The sequence below is a fragment of the Mastigoproctus giganteus genome, chromosome 12 (genome assembly GCF_048544385.1).
Source record: "Mastigoproctus giganteus isolate SK-2022 chromosome 12, ASM4854438v1, whole genome shotgun sequence".
Taxonomy (NCBI): Eukaryota; Metazoa; Arthropoda; class Arachnida; order Uropygi; family Thelyphonidae; genus Mastigoproctus; species Mastigoproctus giganteus.
In genome coordinates this window covers 129,747,039-129,769,912 of record NC_143586.1, presented here as the reverse complement: position 1 = coordinate 129,769,912, position 22,874 = coordinate 129,747,039, and the positions used below count along the sequence as shown (strand labels likewise).

The 22,874-nt window shown below is 35.9% G+C and overlaps 1 protein-coding gene across 1 annotated transcript in view; it reads left to right on the top strand.

The window, feature by feature from the left end:
• The window catches only part of LOC150077417 (vesicular glutamate transporter 1-like), a 260,722-nt gene that overhangs the window by 147,495 nt on the left and 90,353 nt on the right, over positions 1-22,874 (top strand). Inside the window, exon 3 of the mRNA XM_090385981.1 lies at positions 10,222-10,471. Coding sequence (XP_090242107.1) covers positions 10,222-10,471 — 250 coding nt within the window. The remainder of the gene's footprint in view (positions 1-10,221; positions 10,472-22,874) is intronic.

Below are 22,874 nucleotides of genomic sequence, written 5' to 3'. Positions count from 1 at the left end.
ATACAATCAGAATATAGGATAGCTTCTAAAGAGCAAATGAACAAAATAAAATTAAGTTAGGATAGAGGACATTCGTAACACCTGCTCATGAGAGGGAAAAAGGGAGTTGAAAGGCATTACTTATTATAAAGCGCGTCTGAAAATATAACCCAGAATTAATCTGAATTAAATAAATTAAAGAAAAATCAGCTCAGTAGTGAAATTTGTTGTTTTAGTTGTATTATAAAACGTGTTTCCACAAGACTTTGCAAGGAGAAGTAATCCTAATTAATGAAAAGGAAAATAATTTGTTGAATCAACAGAAATAAATGAAGTTTGAAGGCTCCCAATAGCTATCATCGTTCTCTCTCTCTCTCTCTCTCCCCACACACTAAATATCTTACCCTCACATTAACTTGGTGCTTCAATAATCGAAATATTTCGCCGACCATGTCACGGCGCTGTTTCCATATACCGACCATAAATATTAGCTTTCCGAAGTAAGAAATTTCATCCTCCCTCGCTTTCTCGTTATATGTTGGAACCCTCTTTTAAGATACTTTATCGTAGAAATTTCCAAAATAGCTAATTAAGCCACGATAGCATGCTTCATCGGACCATCTAGCAATATTAAAGTCGTTCCTCCATGAATTCCTGCGAAATGAGTTGGTGCATTTCAGCAGAGAAAAAAAATTGTTATGAAAAATAATTTCGCTGCTGGGTTTCCTGAAAATGAAAAGGAAAAAATCTGGACCCCATTCTTTGAATATTTAATGACGTTCCACTCCAATATTACTCGGCTGAAAATAACGGTGGCCAAATTGAAGGTGATCTCGTTTTCCTCGAGTTTAATTAGTCCGTAAATAACTCCACCATTAAATACAAGGAGGTCAACAGGTCTAAGTTTTGTCGTCATGGACACGATAAGTAATTTAGGATTCCCTAAGCGTTGATTAGTAAGCTTGCCAATGTGAAGAATGGGTATCGCTGCTGGTGATTGGTTGATAAGGGATGGTTAAGACACGAGAACAGCTTCTTTGAAATCCTGTTACTCCATGCAAGGAAACGATGTTGGGTACTAGAGGTCGAAGAAGAATCCATTATCGTCGAACGTATTAAACTGATCTGCCGTGGAATAAATAGCCGAATTTTCTCCTCATTTTACCCTTTAAGAGAGAGATCTTAAAATACTTAACTGGAAAGTTTGGGCTGATCAGGTATTTTTTTTTTAATTTAATAATCACCAGTTTATTGAGGAATAACAAAAATTTCAGTAGATGTAAGAAAGTTTTCGCATAAAACATTTCAATTAGAGGAAAGAGCAAAATATGAACTAGAATTAATGTTTTGTATTGTAGTTTTTAATTAAAACAATAACATTTATGATGCACAAAAGTCGTCGCAATGGATTACCGTGCAGTAAAAGTAGATCATATGTAATTTTTTGCAGTTACCCCAGTAGACAGCGCTGCTTCTCTCTCTCTCTCTCTCTCTCCCTCCCTCTCCCCCCCCCAAAGGTCTCAATAACCATACCATTTAACAGAAGAAAATCTGTTTGATTCTCGAACCAGATTGAAGTTCAGCAGTACTTTCCATCTGGACGAGAGCTGGATTGTTAGGTTCCCCTCGCCATCCTCGTTTTATGGCGCATCAGCGTCTCAAACTTTATTGGGCTAGGTGTATTGTAGTATTAGTAGTGATAAATGATGCAAAAAAGTACGTATACAGCACCAGCCCAAAAAAAAAAAAAAAAACAACTTGTTATCCCTTCTAACAGTTTGTCCCGTTCCTCCTTGAATTTATTCAAGCTATCCACTTCCACAAAAACAGATGGGACTTTATTCCGACAATCAACTACCTCTGGCTAAGAGTAGAATTTGGCCCCTCGTGTACATAGTCTGAGTAAGAGGAAAGATTCCATCAGCACTGAGCTTACTCAATCCACTCAACGCCTTAAAGACCACAATCAGATCACTTCGCATGTGCCTAGTCTCCAGACGCTACAATTTTCAGAACTGAAGCCTTTCTTCGTATGATCATCCCTTTGTTCCCCTCACCAGTCTCATTGCCCTTCTCTATACCTCTTCCAGCAGCTTTACATCCTTCCTAAAATCAGATCTCTATGCCGCCCTCAAGATGTAGCCTGACCATTGCCTTATACAATAGGATAATCACCTCCTTATCCCTACTAGCAAAATTCGTGTATATCATTGACAAACCCCTATGAGCTGACCTGGCACCCTGTCTACTTTGCTCAGAGAATGTCATACCCGACTGATTATATACCTCTAATTCTTCATTTTTCCACCACACTGTGTTAACCTCTGGAATTACTATTACCCATATACAATGCCTTGCATTTGTCAATGTTAAATTTCAATCTCAGCTATCTGCCTAATTTTTCTAGATCTTGTTGCAGTAGCATACCTTGAATACTGCCATTAATCACTCTGCTAATCTTTGTATCATCTACAAACTTAGGCATTAAGCTTGATATACCTTCATCAATATCATTAATAAATTTAGAAAACAACAATGGGTCAGAACTGATAACATTACTCCACTGATAACTTTAATCAACAAAGAGCACTGCCCATTGAAAACAACTACTTTGTCTTCTCCCACTTAACCATCCCTTTATCCAGAGCAGTAACTTGCCTTTAGTGCCAACTTTCTCCAGTTATTACAGCAGTCTTTCATATGAAAAAGTATCAAAAACGTTTCTGAAATCTGTATATCATATTAAATTATTTTGTATCGGTTCCTTGGTTACTGCATCATAGTATCTAATAAAATTCGACAGACAAGACTGTCCTTTAAAAATCCATGCTGTGACTGCACTATTAATGCATTCATGTTTAAATGGTCCTGCATTACTTCTTTAACCAAACTCCATTATTTTCCCTGTAAGAGAAGTTAAGCTAACAGTTCTGTAATTACTCATGTCATCCCTTGATCCCTCTTCGTGAAATGGGAATACATTCGCACATCTCCAGTCCAAAGAGACCTCCCTAGAATCCAAAAATTCTCTCATAATTATGGCTTATGGTTTGCTTTCTTCCTTCACTACCTCCCTTAATATAATCGGATGAATCCCATCACACTCCATGTGCCTTTCTTATGTTTAATTTCAACTTCTCTTCCACTTTCCTCCAAGCTTATACGTATCGTATATAAGCATACTTTCTTGCATCATTTGCCGTTGTTGTTGTTGTTGCTGCTGCTGATATACCTACTACTCTCGGTTATCACAAAATAATTGAACTTCCTAGATGTTAATAAACATCTACAATATAGATGAAAAATATATATTCAGTTTGTCAACAACCTAAGCAGGATCATTAACAGTTAAACCATTAATTACTCAAGGAAGTGTGTGTGCAAGTGACTAATCCACAAGTTTAAGTCATTATCTGGAAACTTAATCTCCCATTATAAGACATTCTAATTTCCTGGCCCACTCTATTTGTCTAGATAGTTGTTCATTATACTCATCACAGTAATATTAGGGCTGTATCACAGTCGTACTCATTTTCCCAGTTGTTTGTCACACCAAACGGACTCAACGTTACACTAACCACCCATATCAACTAGATTCATTTCCTTAGATTTTATATTACTCTTTACTTCTCCTACTGAAATTTTTCATCCGTTATGTCAGAGTTACATCTTGTCACCGATACCTCTACTATATCTGCATTTGATGACTTAATCAGTACTTCAGATTTATTTACCATTCTGTTTGCATTGGTTACGTACAAGTATATGTATTTGAACCTTTGCTTTGCATTCAATTTAATTTGAGGATACTAAACTAGATGATACTAAATGCAATAATATGTATTATTCTATGAAGTTTACATTATTGTATTAACGCTATACAGTTACTTTTATAATGGTATAAATTAGTTAGTTTTACTAAAAACGCTTGTAATAGTAATACTCCTACGAAATTACAAAAGAGAATGTGAAATAGCGATATGAAAATTAATAGACATCTTAATGCGATTAACACTTACAATAGCAGCAGAATTCCGTCTTACTCCGAAACCCATTATTTGGTGATTTTGTAGCCCAAGTTAAAAAAATTTCTACTTGCTTTATGAAATTAACAGAAATAATAACTGCACAACTAGTATTTTAAATGAGAATACAACATAAAACCCAAGTAATAAACGAGCGACAAGTTGAAACCACTGTGCTGTCACGAAATACTCAGGATAGGAGGAAATTAAAGGGGTTTTTTTTCCCTCCTACAGTGGTTGAGGTTGTCGAGTTCTCCTACCAGAATTTCTGGTTTTTCATCCCGGAAAATGGGCACAAGCAGAACGCCCACTTTATTCAAGCAATATATAGTCATAATATTGTTACACCTCATGGGCTTAGATGTCTGGGCTTAATTCGAAAACAAGATATCCTTTGTGGAATGTGTACTCAACAAGCAGGACTTCTTCAGGATCTCATAAGAGCAAAGTAATGATATAAAATCTCTTCGGAAAGAACGTGTTGCAGGAATGAAATAAAGAAAAAATCCCCAAGATGTGCTTTACAGGATCGGAATCATAGATCCTGTCTCAGGATCGGAATCATAAATAAACGAAACCAATTTTTTTGAGTTTTAGGAAAGAGTTTCAAAAATGCTAATAATCATTTCAGTTAAGTTGTCTTTGTTTTCCTGTCAGGGTCTGTGAAGTTCATTGAGACCCCTTTTTCGGCCGCTTTAATATTATATTGAACATGCACTCCCAAACCAATTAATATCGCATCAAACAGCCTCATAAATTCACGTGACAGTCAATCGATGATCATTCAGAATAGAATCGCTCGCTTCTCTTAATGTCTTTGAAATCAAACATCGATGGGCGCTTAGACTGCACAACATTAAGCATGAAACATTTTCGCGCTTAAATTCAGCACCCCCACTTAAGAGCAGTTAAGTGGGGGTTCTTAATACGTGGTGGAGAAGCGTTCTTAATGGTTGTTGCATGTCAGCAGGCAATTTTTGTCGGTTCCATGCTCTTCAAATAACAGTATCTACGATAGCACGCACTTTGGATTTCTTCATTGCACAAACGTGTATAATAAAAACTTTAGTCCGTGATACTATTTAGATGCACTTGTGCTGATCAAAATGAACTGACTCTAATAAAAGTTCAAGAGATCAAAAAAAGTCTTCACAAAGAGAAATTGCTTAAATCATCCAGCACGTTGTTAGACTAACGTAAAAGTGAATAAATTAGTTTTTAACAAGAGATATCACTTTGCATCAATCTTCATCCTGGTGTGACATGAAGAATATTGTCGTCGCTGATCAAAAGATAATGATACAAGGTTCCATCCCTCTCGTTATCATGGTGTTTGACGAGAGATGCGCTGCTTTAAATATCACGAACAGAACTAACGAGTAAGTTATATCCAAGCGTTAGGGAACAAAGTTCCTGATTGCGGGAGGAGGCAAAAACAAGTCAACGAACGCAACTTATTTGCATATAGAAAGGATTCGCTGCTGGGTGTTTTAAAGGGCGGTTTCTTCTCAAGAAAGGTAATAATTTGGCTGCGTTGGTTAAGTTAGAATTCTCTTATTCAGTGTTAATCTATACCCAGTTGATTATCTTTGACTACTAACTATTCCCTCCAAATTTTAAAACGAATGATGCTACGGTCTATGATTTAAACGAATCCTTTTAACGTAGATGAAATACGCAGTGGTCTGCACTGAAATGAATTAAATAGCACAATGCAATTTCGTACTTCCAGCGAGGAGGAGTAATCTCCTTTTGAATTAAAGTTACTCTTTTAAGTATAAGAAGAGTAAAATTTGCAGTTTTATAATATGTACATGTGAGGAAGAACATCAGACCAACTATAACGCCAGAACTGTTGGTGTCGTCACGTAACATAAGAGGGCACAGGGTTGGCGAAGGAGCGCTTAGCTTTTATTTATTTATATATAATGCGCAGTTTTATAATAAATAAAAATTCAGTCATTTCATTTGCAATAAGACTCTCTTCTTAATTCATCTTAAGCAAAAATCACGTGACTCTTTCCATAGCGCTCCTGTAATTGGGCAATTTCAAAAACTCCGCATTACTCCAGTCATCAGTAAGCCAGGTTAATGTCCACCAATGCTCCATTATCGACATCGGCCCTTTGCCTAATGACGTTTGCGGCTGCCCATAAAATGCTACAACAGAAGAGCGACGTTAAAGAACAACGCATCGAATGGTCTACTTCTTAGGTGAAGCTGCTCAACCCATTACTTAAGCAACCTCTTCGCGTCATACCTTCTTCGCCTAGTTTCTACCACGAACAAAAAATCGCTTTAAAACATTCCGTTGTGAAACCAGTTAGAAATAATGTTGGATAACAAAAAAAAAGCTAACCTAAGCTGGATGATAAATTGAATTAACTATAAAATTGGATTTTCGAATTTCAGCTTTTTTGCAAGGCGTGTAATCAAATTTAGAGAAATCTCTTTACGGGCAAAAATTCGAAATGGGAATAACATATTGAAAAAATATGAATGGCCATGTAGACTGAAATCCAAAACGAACAGTAGACGTTGATATTTTTTTTTATTTGTAAAATAAAATTTATTATCAGTTCGAAAACCAAGGGTCCAAAATAGTGAGGCAGAATATATAAATATTGTCAGTAATGTCCAAAGTCAGTGAAGATTGGTTATACCTCCCAGATGACCTACAAACCTACTCTTGCATAAGAAAGTATTACTTCGAAAAAGATAAGATAATGCCCCGTTATTTTTTGTATGCGTGTTTTTGATGTTTTAACCAGAATTTAGAAAAGCGTTCATTAATGATTTAAGAAAATAGTTAGAAATAGATAGTCAATTTTAACTGAATCATAGGCTGATGTGTCTTAACCTGAAAGATTCAAATCTATCATTCTTATATTAGAACGACCGATATTGTTAATTTTGTTGTTGGGTTTTAGGCAGATCAGCAACTTAAGCCATATTACGCCATACATAATGTCTGTAAACTGTGTGTGTTGTGTCAATTTGTTTTCTGCTGGACAAAAAAAGCCGGGAGAAAAAGCCATAGTACCCTCGCTTGAAGCCGACTAATTCAGCCACGTTGTGAAAAAGGCTCATAAATTCCTCGCGTCATTGACGGGATTAACACTCGGGTCTTTTCCATCGGTGTGGGAAGGACTGTGATTATATCGACTGTGCTACCCACAAAGGCAGAACCACCGAACGTAAGATACTATTTGTAGCCTTAATAGTTGGAGTGACCAGTTACAGATGTGTATTCTCTCACAAAAATGCGCTAGAGTACTCAAGCATTACCAATACTCTTTAGACATTTGTCCTGATCAAATTAAATTTTGTACTGGATCATTAATACACAATTGATGCGTTTAGTTAAAGCAATAGGTAGTCTTCCTTTGATTATCAGAACAATTTGGCATCTTTTTATTCTAAAAGAGAACTGTTTCTGCAAGGATAATAGTAGACATAATTGGGTGTGTAACGTGTACAACGGGATTTTCCACTAAGTATGCACGCTAAACAAGTTTCAGTTGAAGATGAAATAACCATCAAGAAAAGACGGTCAGTGTTTATCATCTTTTCCTTAAGGATATCACAATACTTTCTGGCATTCATGGTATCATACTAATTCCCGCATTACTTTTTCCATCTAAAGACAGGAACTCAAAGCTACATGTTGTAAATGAAGGTGATCAAGATTCCTTGTGGAAATGAAGCCCACTCTTCTGGGACAGCCAGCTCGTAATTTGTATAAAGTTCTGAGATATGGCAAGCTACTCTGATACAATACAAAACCAAGTGAACTAGGCTACCATAAAAACAGGCGCCTTAGTAGCAGATGCTCCAAAATTTCCAAAGACACTAATCGAGACTTGTCTCCCCCAGAGCTTACCGTCAATGCCCAATAGGACTGAAGTCTAAAGGTTTCGATGGTCACTCTCATTAAGAAATAACCTGTAGAAAGTCCACAGACATTTTCTCTCTATGGCAGAGAACATTGTTGGCCATTAGAAGGAAATAATGGGTGAAACATCCTTAACATCCGGCATTTCGTCCATTACATCTCACAGAAGCCACACTTCAAGTAATGTAACTTCGTACGACCTTTCACATCATACCTGCTCACGACAGCACATCAACTCATTTGTAGTGGTCTCAGTGTTTACGGATTTGCTTAAATGAGGATGCGAAGAGAGAAGTGGAGTGAACTGTTGACTAAATTTATTTCTACGTGAGCATTGAAATTTATAAGGTGGTGGTGAATTAGTTTTTTGTACTTCTGTGGGCACCGGGACGGCAGCCTGGTTGAGAATATGGTGTTCCAAAAGGAAATGCGTACAATATTCTTTGTATGAAACAATTCATCTTCTGGAGCAAGCTGACAATGAGCAGAAAGAATAGCAGTTAGTGGTACTAAAGGAATGGTTGGAGATTGTGACAATAAAAACTTTCGAAACAATCAAGTTTAGTTACCAGCTGAAAGCCAAGTACCTTTTCATATTGTAGCTAGTATTTATTAATATTCCCTTAAATTTTTATACATTTTGTTCCATACAGAAGTGTAGAAGAAAGTCAACGAACCTTCAAATACGTATAATTTTGCTACAGCAAAAATTCGGTGTTTTAAATGCGAAATATCCCACCAGAAGCGATATGAAGAAAAGAATAACCATAGATGTGAATGAATGCTATGTTTTTTCTTATAAAAAAAACAAAAAAAAAAAAAAATCGCTCGGATCAATATGCCCGAACCGCAATTTCAAGCTACAAAGACAGTCTCCGAACTTTTTGATCACACCTCGTATTATTTGTACGCTGGATGTTTTGCCATTTGTTAGCCGGCTAATAGGTTTCCCATCCAAGAAACTATTTTTAACGCATGCACTGTACATTCTGCACTTGGCGCTTTTCCACGTCATCAGCAAAGAGCTTTCCAAAGGAATACTAGACGGCTCGCTTATTACTATGTTCAATTCGTGATGACATCAGAACCCAAAAATTCTTCGGACTCTCTCTCCATATGCTTCTTTCTCTATCGCCTTTTCCCTACGCCTTTCCGTGCTTATGACCTGCCAATAATCGTGCACGTATTCCCACGATATTACGGATACCAGGAAGGCGCATGTGCAGACCAGTGTTGCCTCCACAATAACTGGCACTCGTGGATTAAAGTAAATCTCATTTTTTACCTTCCTGTAGATGCTCGGTGTAATAACTTTGCAGAAATAAAGAAATCGGAAAACACATCTAAAACGAAGACCAACACAGACAGGGAGAATTACGAAAGGGTAAAGTTTTGACTTAGGTATCAGCAACAGTAAACACAAGTCACTTTCGATCTCTTATTTTTGAAAGACAAGAAATAAGATTCCAGAAGATAAATTTTCATATTACTATACCAAATGTAGTCTTTCAGCTAATTTTTAACATTTTCAATATCACTGAAAAGCATACACGAAAAACACATCTACAATAATTTGTGGATGTTTTAGAAAGGGCCAGAAGCAGCCAAACGCCGCTTCTTATGTAATACTTTCTATCGAACCTTGCAGAAAACCTAATAATTTAAAACTTACTTGAGTGTCTCCTTAATTATTGAATATCTACTCTCTGAAAATATACAAAAATATACCTTTGTAATATCTTACCAAGGTCGCAAATGTGGTTGGTTACAAATTGATTACAAAGGATACTAAACAATCGCATGCACAGAAACACTTTAGCAGCAACAAAAGACAAAAAAATATTATAAAAATGCAGTTTGTAATAAATGGACTTTTGTTGCAGAATGACTATTTTAAAATAATTTTACAACAATGGAACCGATTTCATTAATGAAATCGGTTCCATTGTAGTGGACATGTTGATTAATTGTTGAATGATTGTTGTGGACAATTATAATTGTCCACAACAATCAAACATGCTTTAATTATTTAAATAAAGACTATTTCCGTAATGCTGTTCTATAGAAAATCTGCCCAATCTAAGTTAATTATAGCGTCGTTTCCGGTTACAGCTTATAAATACCATCCTAAAACATAATTTAATTCTGTTTTCTTCTCTATAATCACCTAGAAAAATATTACATTTTACTCGACTTATTTTTCATTATATTTAAACGTTGCAGTGTCTGTCCGAGTAATGTGTTAAGTGTATACAGTGGTAGACAAAAGAATGCATAAATATTTATTATGGATCTATATTTTATTCTTTTTATCTAACGCAGAAAGTTCGGAAAGAAAGATGACGAGAAAGGTTTTATCCAGCATGACGAAATCGAAGAAGAATTCTACAGTGACCAAGATCCATCAAAGACACAGCGGAAAAAATTTTTAGAACCCAATTGTCCGTGTTGTAACATATCAAAAAGGTACACCATCGCCATTCTCAGTTCGTTAGGGTTCCTCATCAGTTTTGGAATCAGGTGTAACATGGGGGTGGCCATCGTGAAGATGGTCAGTTTCCAGCCGGGATCGGTAAGATTTCTTTTTAAATTTTTAATTAAAAAAATTATTGATTAAATAATTGGTTTTTTGGCTAAGTAGGGCGGGTTTAGCGACCAGTGGTGTAGTGGGTGAACCAGTTTCTTGGAACACAATCAAAATTTACTGTGAAATTCTGTGATCTTTGGAGAATTCTCATCAGAAATCTTTTTGGGAATGGTACTTGGACAAAAAAAAAAAAAAAAAAAATTCAATATGAGGGAAAACTCGCTTTATTTTCAGTGACTTAAATTTTCAGAGTTAATGTGGTAGCGTTTGATTAGGAGGGAATTTCGCTTGAATACCTGTATGTTAATTATCTCGTTTAATAAAATCTCATCACCGAGCTGAAATATGATAAATGCAATAGCCTGCCAGGCAGATAAAATCTAAAATGATAATAGAACGCAACGAAGCAATTTCATAATGTGTAACGGAATACTGTGTAGAGAACTTAGATTTCCTCAAGGCAAAAAATTAATGTCTTGCAATGAAATCTGAAAGATGAATAGCCGAAAGCAATTCTTGAGATGTTACTAATGATCTAATAAGATTCTTATGATACTTTTTAATTACAGTCACCCCTTCTGATGGCATCATCTTACACCATCTGGAATAAAATTAGGAAATCTACCATTTCTTTAATTGATATCGCTTTAATTATCTTAACTAGTTTTTTTGTCTTCGTTTATTTGTTTCGTTTATTTGATAAAATTCGTTTATTTGATAAAAAATTAACTAGTTTAATGTTTTTTATTTAATGCTTTTGTTTAATAATGTAAATAAAATCTTTATTTACATTAATAAACTAAATAAAATCATTAAAAAAAACAATATGTAACTTGCTTTGAACTACCGATTCTTTAACATTTAGCGGTTAATGCGAACTAAAATGCAAGAAGAATTTATCATAAGCTTAAATAGCTAATCCAACAAACTTAATCTGTTTCTTTTGTTTATCATGTCCTGTGCCCATAAGTTGCCCAAATTTCTTTTCATAAACATCGCCTTCAAATTGAAAATGTTTTCTTGATCTAAAATCCTAGAAACAATGATCACTAACGAAAATTTTGTACCGTTTTTAAAATTCCTATCCCCTTTCATATATTCTGGTGGGGCTCTTTACATAGAGGGGAGTGTGCATCATGACCCCTACCTGTTAATTTGAGCATCTGGTCATCAGGGTTTAAGATCAAATATCAACTCGCTGAAGGCAAAGATTACCTAAGCTTCCATCTACCGCGACAAATTTTTCAAAGGTGGTAAAAAATAGCAAGTAAAATAATAAAATGCTTTAATTTTTTAAATACGAAGAATTCATTTTAAAAATCGAATATTAAAACTTAGTACAAATGGGAGTGCTCTTTGAGAATACAAGATCAGGGTTCAAGCCGCTGACAGCTAAATAGGGTCGATCTGCCAAACGTCACTGGACCAGTGTGGTACATTATGGTCCGACTTGTTGAGGAGGTCTCCCTCCTGCAGTGGATTGCCAATGGCTGCAAATGGTTTAATTTTAAGTATAGGAATACGTGGAACATTTTGATATTTCGAAATGTGATGATTATGTTCCCAGAAACTAGAAAGAATGAAGATTAAGGATTATATTTCGACTTCCACTTACTTTTCTTTGGAAACTATCTTCTTCCACTGAGGGTGTTGGCTTTATTTTGTGGGCATGATTATTTTCCGGTCAACGTTTATAATTTCAAGTTATTTCTGAAGCCGCTAAGTTTTCTTGTCTTTAGCGTTTCACCTTTTTAATTCATTAATTAGCAACTTAGATTAATTAAGATATAACTACGTAATTTTGAAGAGGTTCTGTTAAACTAGATACTGTACGTATCCTGGTGGTTTGCAGGGGAGGATTAGTGAGCTGATCGTTAACTGCCGATCTCAGAGGAAGAACTGCTGCTTATGATCCCATCAGGGACTCCCAAACTTGATTTGATCAGTGTAATAAATCATTTCGTTTCCTTTGAAAGCTAGGAAATAGGTCGTAACCTAGGATTTATGTTTAGCACATTTATTATGAAAATATTTCACTTTTATTTTCGTTTCCCTTTCATTTCACTTAGATTTAGATAACATCCTTCCAGCAATTATCAGTTCACCGCAGCTTTGCTAAGTATGTGCCCTTTAAATATTTTATTCTTTTTTTTTTAGTACGAGACAGTCAGATATGTTTAATGTTTTTTTTTTTAAGTAAAAATAAAATAACGTTGATAGAAGTATCATATAATTTTCATCAAGACATTACTGACATTCCTAAAATGTGTACAGAAATAAAATAATTGTTTCTATATAATAAATGTTTATGTATAGCATAATAAATATGCTACCTTTCACTTTTGCATCTGACAATTTTGGAAACATGGATTGCATATGCTTGAATGCGACACATTGAGGATCAAGTGCTTTAACAAATTGTTCGACCACTCCGAGCTGCATATAGAAGAAGCAATACTATTTCTTTGAACCAATGGATTGTCCACACGTTGCGCTCCACGCTGCAACTTAATCCTGGTAGACTAATCTTTTCTGGTCTCCTTAGTGCTGAGTTTGGGGAACGTACAGCCATTACTGCAATAAAAATATTTGAACAGCGCTAGCGATGTTACTGCACTTTTTGTTCACAGAGGCAGAGAAAGCAAGGGAACTTGGTGAAACCAGCTTACAAGCCCAGAAGAAACCACATCTTTAAGTCCTCGCACATACCCCATTTATGCAGAATTGAGCAAGAACAAGTACGACCAGTGGTCATACTTGTTCTTGCTGAATTCTGCAAAGAATTTTAGTCAAATCTTCTCACAAGGGGGGGGGGGATATCTATATCATAGCACATCGGATTCGTTTTATAACAGTAAGGCAGATGAAAATGGACGTGCTCCTTTCTGCTTAACGGAACTGGCCCACGCCGGGATATTGAGCTAGTCAACATATTTCAGGTTACATCAGCTGCACCATGTGAAGTTATCTCTGCATCACGTGATGACCATGCAGTGGGGAAAGAATGTTGTCTCCTTAGAATTTAAACAGTTACACACTCGGTAAGCGCTGTTGCAATTTTCCCTCCTCTTACCACCTCACTCTCATTTCCAATAACATGTAGTATTTTCGCCGTTAAACTTTACGCCATAAAATTAGCTCTTGGCCGGTTTTTGAACTCCCTATTTCACATGACTTGATATACAGAGTCTCTCTCTCTCTCTCAGTTCAGTCCCTGCCATAAGAAGTAACCTCTTCCATTCACATCTTAGTAGCTGTCTTGCACTAAGTCCAAAGAAATTGTAATTTTGTTGGATTCCTTGTTAACTTTGGCATCACTGGAAACGTAAAATCTTATCTTGTAGCAAAATATGGAGTAAGCCCATAACATTTTACAGTGCCGAATACAGATTATAAAACTGTTATACAGACATCATGCAGAGATCACTGGTCACAGTTATGCTCAAGTTAAGAAGCCTGCAAAAGCTGCAAGCAAACCTATGGAATTCAAACGTATCACTTGAAAAGAAACCAGTACTGGCGAGGCGTCATATCAGCCATTACCAACTAACCCATCTTTTCTTACTTATAGGGGAAATCCCTCTTCAGCCTCAATTAACGATAAAACACATTGACTGTTCCCAATATTTCAGTATCCATCAAAGTACTTTTTAAAAAGCTAACCTTAAAGAACCTTTAAATCTCTGTGTTCTTGAAAACGAGGCTAACCCTGATGACCTATTTTGATATCTGACGTCCATCCATCTCTGACCGTACTAACCATATTTTGGTCTAATATAATTAAACAAATTATGAACAGGCAAATTTTGGCCCAAAAAAGGCCCTTGTGCCATTAAACCAAGAACAACAATTCAAATGATTTCTTATTCAAAAAAGTTGTGTTGATATATTTTTAAAATTTCACAGCAATTTGATTTTCAGTTAAACAGTTCATCTCGAGGCATTACTAAATAGGCACGGTCTCATTCTTCACCTACTGGAGAAAAGAAAATGGCGTTCTTTCTTAACAAACGCCGTACGGATCACTTTTACAGAAATAAAATAATAGCTGTTTCTTTCTTGGACATTTTTAAATATGTAAAAACATACAAAAGCAATGCAGTTTCAGAAATTACATTAACATAACAGTTGAAATTTCCTGTTATTTTGGGCGAATAAATCCAAACTTCTTGTTGCCTTCACGTAATCCCGTTGCTATAGTAACACACCTGAACATTCCCACGTGATGCAGCGAAAGAACAACCTGTAGTGAGCGCCCAATCTGAATTATCTCCGAATACTGCAACAGCAGCAGCATCATTTACTCTTTTCCCGAAAGTGATGCTCAGAGCTAATTACGAGGCATCATTATGTACTATCTGTTCTCCTTATTATGCCTCACCGTGACAGCTGATTAAGAACAGAACCGGCACCTACCTGTAGATAACAGTGTACTGCCTATCATATAAATTGCCTGTGATGTCATGTTTCTTCTTTGAAGCGCAAGCAATAAATTTATTTGCCTCCCCTTCCCTCCACCTCCACTGGAGTGTTTTTACGCATAATTTTCCGAGCATCCTATTTTTAAATAATTCTGTATGAATATGGATCAAATATCGAACTCCACAGAGATTGCTTAAAATCCTTATCAGAATGATAAACACTCGCCTAATGACTGCAAAGCTGCATGTGGAAGAATTCCATATTGATTCAACCGTGTATGATGGAGTTGTGGTAGTAATGCCTCGGTTTATTTTCAAACTGACAGAATCCGATGCAATAAACTATTCAGTTTTCAAATTTCTTGAACCAAAAAGAGTAGGGTAAACCATTACTATTCCAAATAACCATAGAACAAAAATAAAAGCTTTCGTTAAGAAATAACAAACGAAATTGGACTTTCTCTGTGATGAGCTATACCTCTGTGAGGCAATTTTCAAATAACCTGTGATAGGTAGAAACCATTTAAACTTGATATTGTTCAATAATTAATTTAATAGGCGAGAATCTGTCCGAAAAAAACATTTTCATATTGAATCAAAAATAAATATAACATCTATCGAAGTTCTACTTCTGCAGACCTTCGGTAATCACCTTGGGCACCCTATCTTATAAAGACTGCGCCTACGATTAAAGTATAAAATGAAACTGAAAGAAAGTGAGAGGGAAAGAAACACTACGTACGAAGAATTTTTAATTTAATATTCATTTCTTCACAATACTTTAAAAATAAAAGCGAAATACAATTTTTAAAAATGCTTTTCTTTATCTTTTTACATTTACTTTCTTTCAATTTCTGTCTTTTTAACGTTTATATTTACGTTATCCTTTTCAATATTTCTCGGTCGGATTCTTAATTCCGATAGTCTCAACTTTTCTGTATTATTTCTCTTCGATGTCTACTGGTGCCTCGTTGGAAAGATAATTTGAGACGTCGATGATTCACGGCTTTTTCAAAGGCGACTGAATTTTTCGGTCTCAGGGCCGCTTCAAATATGATTTTCCATCCCTCAAATATAAATCTGACATAGTAATTTACGATGCCAGCTGACGTTTCATGAGTTGAATTGCTTTTGGTACTCATTGTCTCAGATATCCAAGACTTGTATTCAAGACATCCTAATGCATCAGCTTGAGGCTGCTTATACGTAGCCTTTCCAATAATAGTTTTATTACAAATGTATAAGAATGTTATAGTGACCTAATTTAAAAATCCGTGGCGTATTGATAAATTATACCAAAGGGGTTGTGCCATTTTATACATTATTCTAATCCAGAAGTTCTTTGAACTAAATAGTTAATTTTATCGAAATGTACTTTTACTTATAATATAATTTACTTTTAGTTATCTTGGCATCCAGGTAATTTCAACTCGCCTATTGACGGGAAAAAACACCGGAGGATATTTTAACTCGGGGCATTAAATGTGTAATCTTAACGTTAATAAATATTCAGTTTAAGATTAAATATGTTTAAGAAACATCTAAGATTAAGTATTAAGAAAGATATAATTTTAAATATATAAAGTGCAGTATTATTTTTTACGTTATAATAAAGGAGTAAAATGAAAGATAAGGTAAAACTTGATCCGAGGAGGTGTAGCTGAAGTTATTTGAAAGCTCTTTCAAATATAAAAGACTCCAATAATGGCAGCTTTGGTTTCTTCTGTTATTCTACCTTTCATTTCACCCTTTGCCTCTGTTATTTTTCTCTCGCATTCAATGTTTCTAGTTCCCTTCTTATGTCCCGCTAATCCTTTGTCTTGTTCGATAAATAGGGGACAAAAGGCACTGTTTATAATGAACTACGATCGCAGATCTTAAAACATAAAACCTTCACACTTTGTGCATTTGTCTGTAATATAAGAAAGAGAAAGAAATAAACAGGTGCAGCACGCAGTACCCATTTCATCTGTCAAATCGGGACATTAGTGATTCAACGTACATGTTGCCATTGTAAGCTCCATTGAATATCGTAATCGCTGTATCAGTAGCTACTCATGATATAGCAATTCCTTTCAGTTTAACTAATCTTCGTTGACATTTTAAAACCGTTAATGACCTCGGATTTTTTTTCTAACTCAGATATATAAAAACGCTTTCAGAAACGAATCTTGTGTTTGTCTAATTATTATTATTAAAAAAACTGATTTGTAAGCTTCTTGTACAGCCCTTTTTTTTATTTAAGCTTCGTATAATTTAAAAAGAAAAATATAGAAATATTTTTTCGCTACATTATATCGCAACTTGCGTTTATATTAAGTATAATGAACTCAAAGATCCCTGGCATAACACCCAATAAAAATGGTGATGACACTAGTGGATAGGACAACTACTTATGTACATAAGCAATACAAAAATGTGATACCACCCAATCTTTCTATTGTACTAAACGAGTTTGTTATAATGAATACGTTTCGCCCATAAGTGGTCGTAAGCTCTTCCTTTCTGGCCTTTACGTTAAGAACCAAGTTCATTATAGCAGTCATTGACCCTCCCCGATCAACCATTAGGGTTAACCAACTGCTGGAAACATTAATTCAGATGTAATGTCTTCCTTCCTATTTGTTTGATTGCGTGGAGTCATAACGATACCACTGAGGATATACTCTGTGACCACAACGCCTGGAAGGTGCGCTCCAAATTGTGACCTTTACATTACTGTAGCGTTATTCTCCGATAGTTTCAATTCATTCACAGGGAAAAAAATGGGTACTAGCTTATAATTTATATTGGTCCACAAAGAAATGCTGCAGATTATCACTGAATTTTTTTTGTCTATGTATGTAAATATGCCTAAGGTACACTGTGATAACTACCCAAGTGATCTAATGCTAATAATTTCCTTCGGCATTAAGTCAAGGGAATTAGATATCGACTTAGAGAACATTTTAGATATCCTCTTGCCCTTCATCCCAGCAAAACAAATTATAAAATTCGTTTTTTTGTGCATTATATTATGTTGTTTATTTTACACGATACTATTTTCCATTACAAAATTAATAATTTACAAAAACTTAGTCTGATGTATATTGCTGAAAGTGAGCAAATAGAATGAATCATACCACCGCGGGTGAAAAACTAATTTTGATTATCAAATTTAGAGCACTCATATTTTCCATCAGGGGGGTCCAGCATTATGTATGGCTGACTCCCAGAGCATCAAAGTATTAGGGGCGCGGTTTAGGGGCACCTCTCTCGCCTTGAGCGCTTCATTTCTACCAACTGCGATGTTTCTATCCCATGTGACATTGCAATTAAATTTTTAATTGCAATTTCTATTCTGTCAGACAAATGCAGTGGTTTAAAATTGTGATTACCTTATTTTTGAACGTCATTTTATTAGCTTAAAGTTTTTTTTTACTTTGCTGTTTAGCGTAGGACAGAAGAATAGCGCGTGTGCTGTTCTAATGGATAATTTTTCACTCATTAAACGCTCATTACTTGCAAGAACATGCCTCATATTTTTGTGATGCTGTCAATCCTAGTTGCGTATGACTAACATACAAAGATTATCTTTATTCTTCTGTTTTGAATCTACCAAAAAGTGTGCACTCAATTATTTTTAGAAACATATAAAAATGTTCGTTTATTTTGCTTCCTACTGGTTCGAATACGTCATACCTTTCATAAGATATAACGTCGACATCATTTTAATCTTGGGTATCTGTTCATACGGTAACGTCTTCACTAAACGCTAAAAAAAAGATAATTTTACTAGAGGCTATTTTTATACTTAATCTCAGTCATTAATTATGAGTTTAATGTATGACCAGGTGTCTTATCTGATAATTACGCGATTGCAATTAGATTTAACTGCATAAGTAATCTTTTTGTAAGCCATCTGCCATGCAGCTCAAATCATTTCTTTCACCCTTAAAGATTTTATTCTCTGTTGAAAATTTGATAACGATGGAAAGATTGGTAGTGATATAAAAAAATGTCTTGGAGAGACATGACAGGATTTTCATCCAGCCATGTATGTTTTTGTCTGCCGATATTGTAATACCAATTGAAGTTAAAGGAAAGTATGTTCAAAAATAATGCGAATATAGGTAATATAAGTTTCTCTATTAAGTCTGTTAAGTTTCTCTTTGTGCAGTAAAACTGTCATTACAAGAATACGTCATTACTTTATGAGAAATCACATCCCCAGATTCTTCTTTCTGAGTCTGAACACACTCAGAAAGACTCCGACTTAATTTGAGTTTTAGCTCATCACGCAAAGACGCGCAGAACAAATGTAGGGCAAATTTTCTTTTTTCCAAGTTTATGGTAGTTATCAACTTTATCGATTCCTTATGTTTAACTCAATTGTGAGCATGCTTAGTATTAATCGCCAGCCATTTCCTAGTAAACTGCGCAGTTTGTCTACCAGTTCGAGACTGCAGGTCGTTTTCGGATTCACTTCGAATAATTTGCTACATCCTTTCTGCCTTCTTTAAAACGCTTGAACCACTGAAATGTTTGTGTTCGGGACATATCTTCATCCCCATAAGCTGTTTGTAACATTTCGTGTGTTTCAGTGGAACTTTCCCCAGCTTTACACAAAATTTGATGCTAATTCGTTGTTCCATTCTTTGGTTCCTAACTGTGACGTAGACACGAATGTCCGTACAAAAAAAGCAACTCAAGGCCAAGTGGTTTGGTGTGATGGAATTACCAAGGTCCCATTTCAATGCTTCTATAGCACCGTAACGATACTCATCATCAGCCATTTTCAGTTCACTGCAGAATTTGAAGGGTTCTCCAGCAACTTCAGTTTTGTAAAATGGCCATCAATTTACTTGAAATTCATCTGTCCATCTCCTTTGTTTTCTAGGTTTTCTTTTAGCTCCTCTTGGGTACCATTCTGTTATTTTCTTAGTCCATCTGTCATGTCTTCGAGCTATGCGTCCTGCCAAAGTCCATTTCAGTTATTTATTTTTGATAAGAATGTCATCAAGCGTTTAGGGCATAAGCCTCAAGCTATGAAGGAGTCTAGACTATGTATAAATATAGTGCAAATGCATCAGGAATACATAGCTATATCTGAATAAATCAGATTATTAATAATAAAAAAAAATAATAAAACGGCATCGTTTTAAGTTATCTCATATTGTGAATACCTTCACAACGAGTTGCCATGATATTGCACTACTTCGAATAAGTAACGCTTCACCTAAGGAGAAGACTAATGTTACTTATTCTCAGATGGATACCACCACCCAGACGGCACCGTTTCAGGGCTATTTATGTATGTATGTGAATATCTACTCGAATATCCACTTGTCCCTATTAGACTTAGAAAAGCAAAAAAGGTAGAGGGAAAGTTATAGTAGGAGTGGAAGAGGAAAAGAAACAGTGTAGAAGAATGAAAGGGACAGTAACTCCTTCAACTCACACCACTCAAAAACTCATAAACTCCTCGAATAGGCAACGCTTCCCCAGTGGAGAAGGCTGTTGTTACCTATTCTTGGAAACTCCGGACATCATCAAGCTCCCCCTAGCGGCACCGTTTCAGGGCTATTTGGCCCTTCTTCGGTGGGTGGGTAGGTACCCGAGTGATGCAATGATGGCAAAACAGTTATGAAGTATAACTCCACAATATGAGAGATGCCTGATGGTGTATCATGTATTTAGACTCAAGCGTTTAGGGCATAAGCCTCAAGCTATGAAGGAGTCTAGACTATGTATAAATATAGTGCAAATGCATCAGGAATACATAGCTATATCTGAATAAATCAGATTATTAATAATAAAAAAGAAGAAGAAGGGCCAAATAGCCCTGAAACGGTGCCGTCTGGGTGGTGGTATCCATCTGAGAATAAGTAACATTAGTCTTCTCCTTAGGTGAAGCGTTACTTATTCGAAGTAGTGCAATATCATGGCAACTCGTTGTGAAGGTATTCACAATATGAGATATAACTTAAAACGATGCCGTTTTATTATTAATAATCTGATTTATTCAGATATAGCTATGTATTCCTGATGCATTTGCACTATATTTATACATAGTCTAGACTCCTTCATAGCTTGAGGCTTATGCCCTAAACGCTTGAGTCTAAATACATGATACACCATCAGGCATCTCTCATATTGTGGAGTTATACTTCATAACTGTTTTGCCATCATTGCATCACTCGGGTACCTACCCACCCACCGAAGAAGGGCCAAATAGCCCTGAAACGGTGCCGCTAGGGGGAGCTTGATGATGTCCGGAGTTTCCAAGAATAGGTAACAACAGCCTTCTCCACTGGGGAAGCGTTGCCTATTCGAGGAGTTTATGAGTTTTTGAGTGGTGTGAGTTGAAGGAGTTACTGTCCCTTTCATTCTTCTACACTGTTTCTTTTCCTCTTCCACTCCTACTATAACTTTCCCTCTACCTTTTTTGCTTTTCTAAGTCTAATAGGGACAAGTGGATATTCGAGTAGATATTCACATACATACATCAAATAGCCCTGAAACGGCATCACTTGGGTACCTACCCACTCACTGACGAAGGGCCAAATAGCCCTGAAACAGTGCTGCTAGGGGGAGCTTGATGATGTCCGGAGTTTCCGAGAATAGGTAACAACAGCCTTCTCCACTGGGGAAGCGTTGCCTATTCGAGGAGTTTATGAGTTTTTGAGTGGTGTGAGTTGAAGGAGTTACTGTCCCTTTCATTCTTCTACACTGTTTCTTTTCCTCTTCCACTCCTACTATAACTTTCCCTCTACCTTTTTTGCTTTTCTAAGTCTAATAGGGACAAGTGGATATTCGAGTAGATATTCACATACATACATCAAATAGCCCTGAAACGGTGCCGTCTGGGTGGTGGTATCCATCTGAGAATAAGTAACATTAGTCTTCTCCTTAGGTGAAGCGTTACTTATTCGAAGTAGTGCAATATCATGGCAACTCGTTGTGAAGGTATTCACAATATGAGATATAACTTAAAACGATGCTGTTTTTTTATTATTAATAATCTGATTTATTCAGATATAGCTATGTATTCCTGATGCATTTGCACTATATTTATACATAAGAATGTCATTTACTTGTGTTTTCTGCCTAATCCATGTATTTCTCTTCTTATCCAACATTCTGATTCCTAATATAATTCGTTCTTCGCTGTGTAGTTTTTAGTTGTGTAGCTATTCTTCTCTGTGTAGCTATTCTTCTCTATGTCTTCCATTCTTTTGGTGAGTGGCCAAGTTTTATTTCCGTAAGTCATGGTGGAAAGTATATACTGGTTCATTATTTTCATTTCAGACAATTGTGATATTTCTCCTCAGTATGTGACTATATTTCCTGAATGCTATCCATCCAAAATTTATTCTTCTCTTGACTTCCAGCCATTTATCATTATTACAGCTAATAACTTGTCCCAGATAAGTATATGACTCCACCTTTTCAATTACTGCTCCTTCAATCATTATTTCCCTTTCCGTGGCATACTTGTTCATCATTACTTTTTGTTTTAGCCATATTCACCTTTAGTCCAAAATCCTTACTAGCTGTGCATAACTGATTAAGAGTTTCCTCTAATTCTTTGGGATCATAGCTTATGACCACAGTGTCATCTGCAAATCGTAAATGGTTTAGGTACTCTCCATTCACATTGACTCCTTTCTGCGATCAGTCCAATCTTCTGAAAGCTTCCTCAAGGGCAGCAGTAAACACGGATATATTCTGCCATAGAATGTGTCCTTTGTCGAACTCCTTTCTCAGTTTTAAAAATTTGCTACTATCTTTGTCTAGTCTAATAAAGGAGGTAACATTCACATATATTTTCTTCAAAATCATAATGTATGGGGTGTCTATGCCGTGTCTTTCCATTGCCCGAAACATTGCCTTATTCTGTATGGAGTCAAATGTCTTTTCATAATCCACAAATGCCAGGCGTGATGGTGTTTTATATTCATTTGCTTTCTCCATTAGCTGTGATA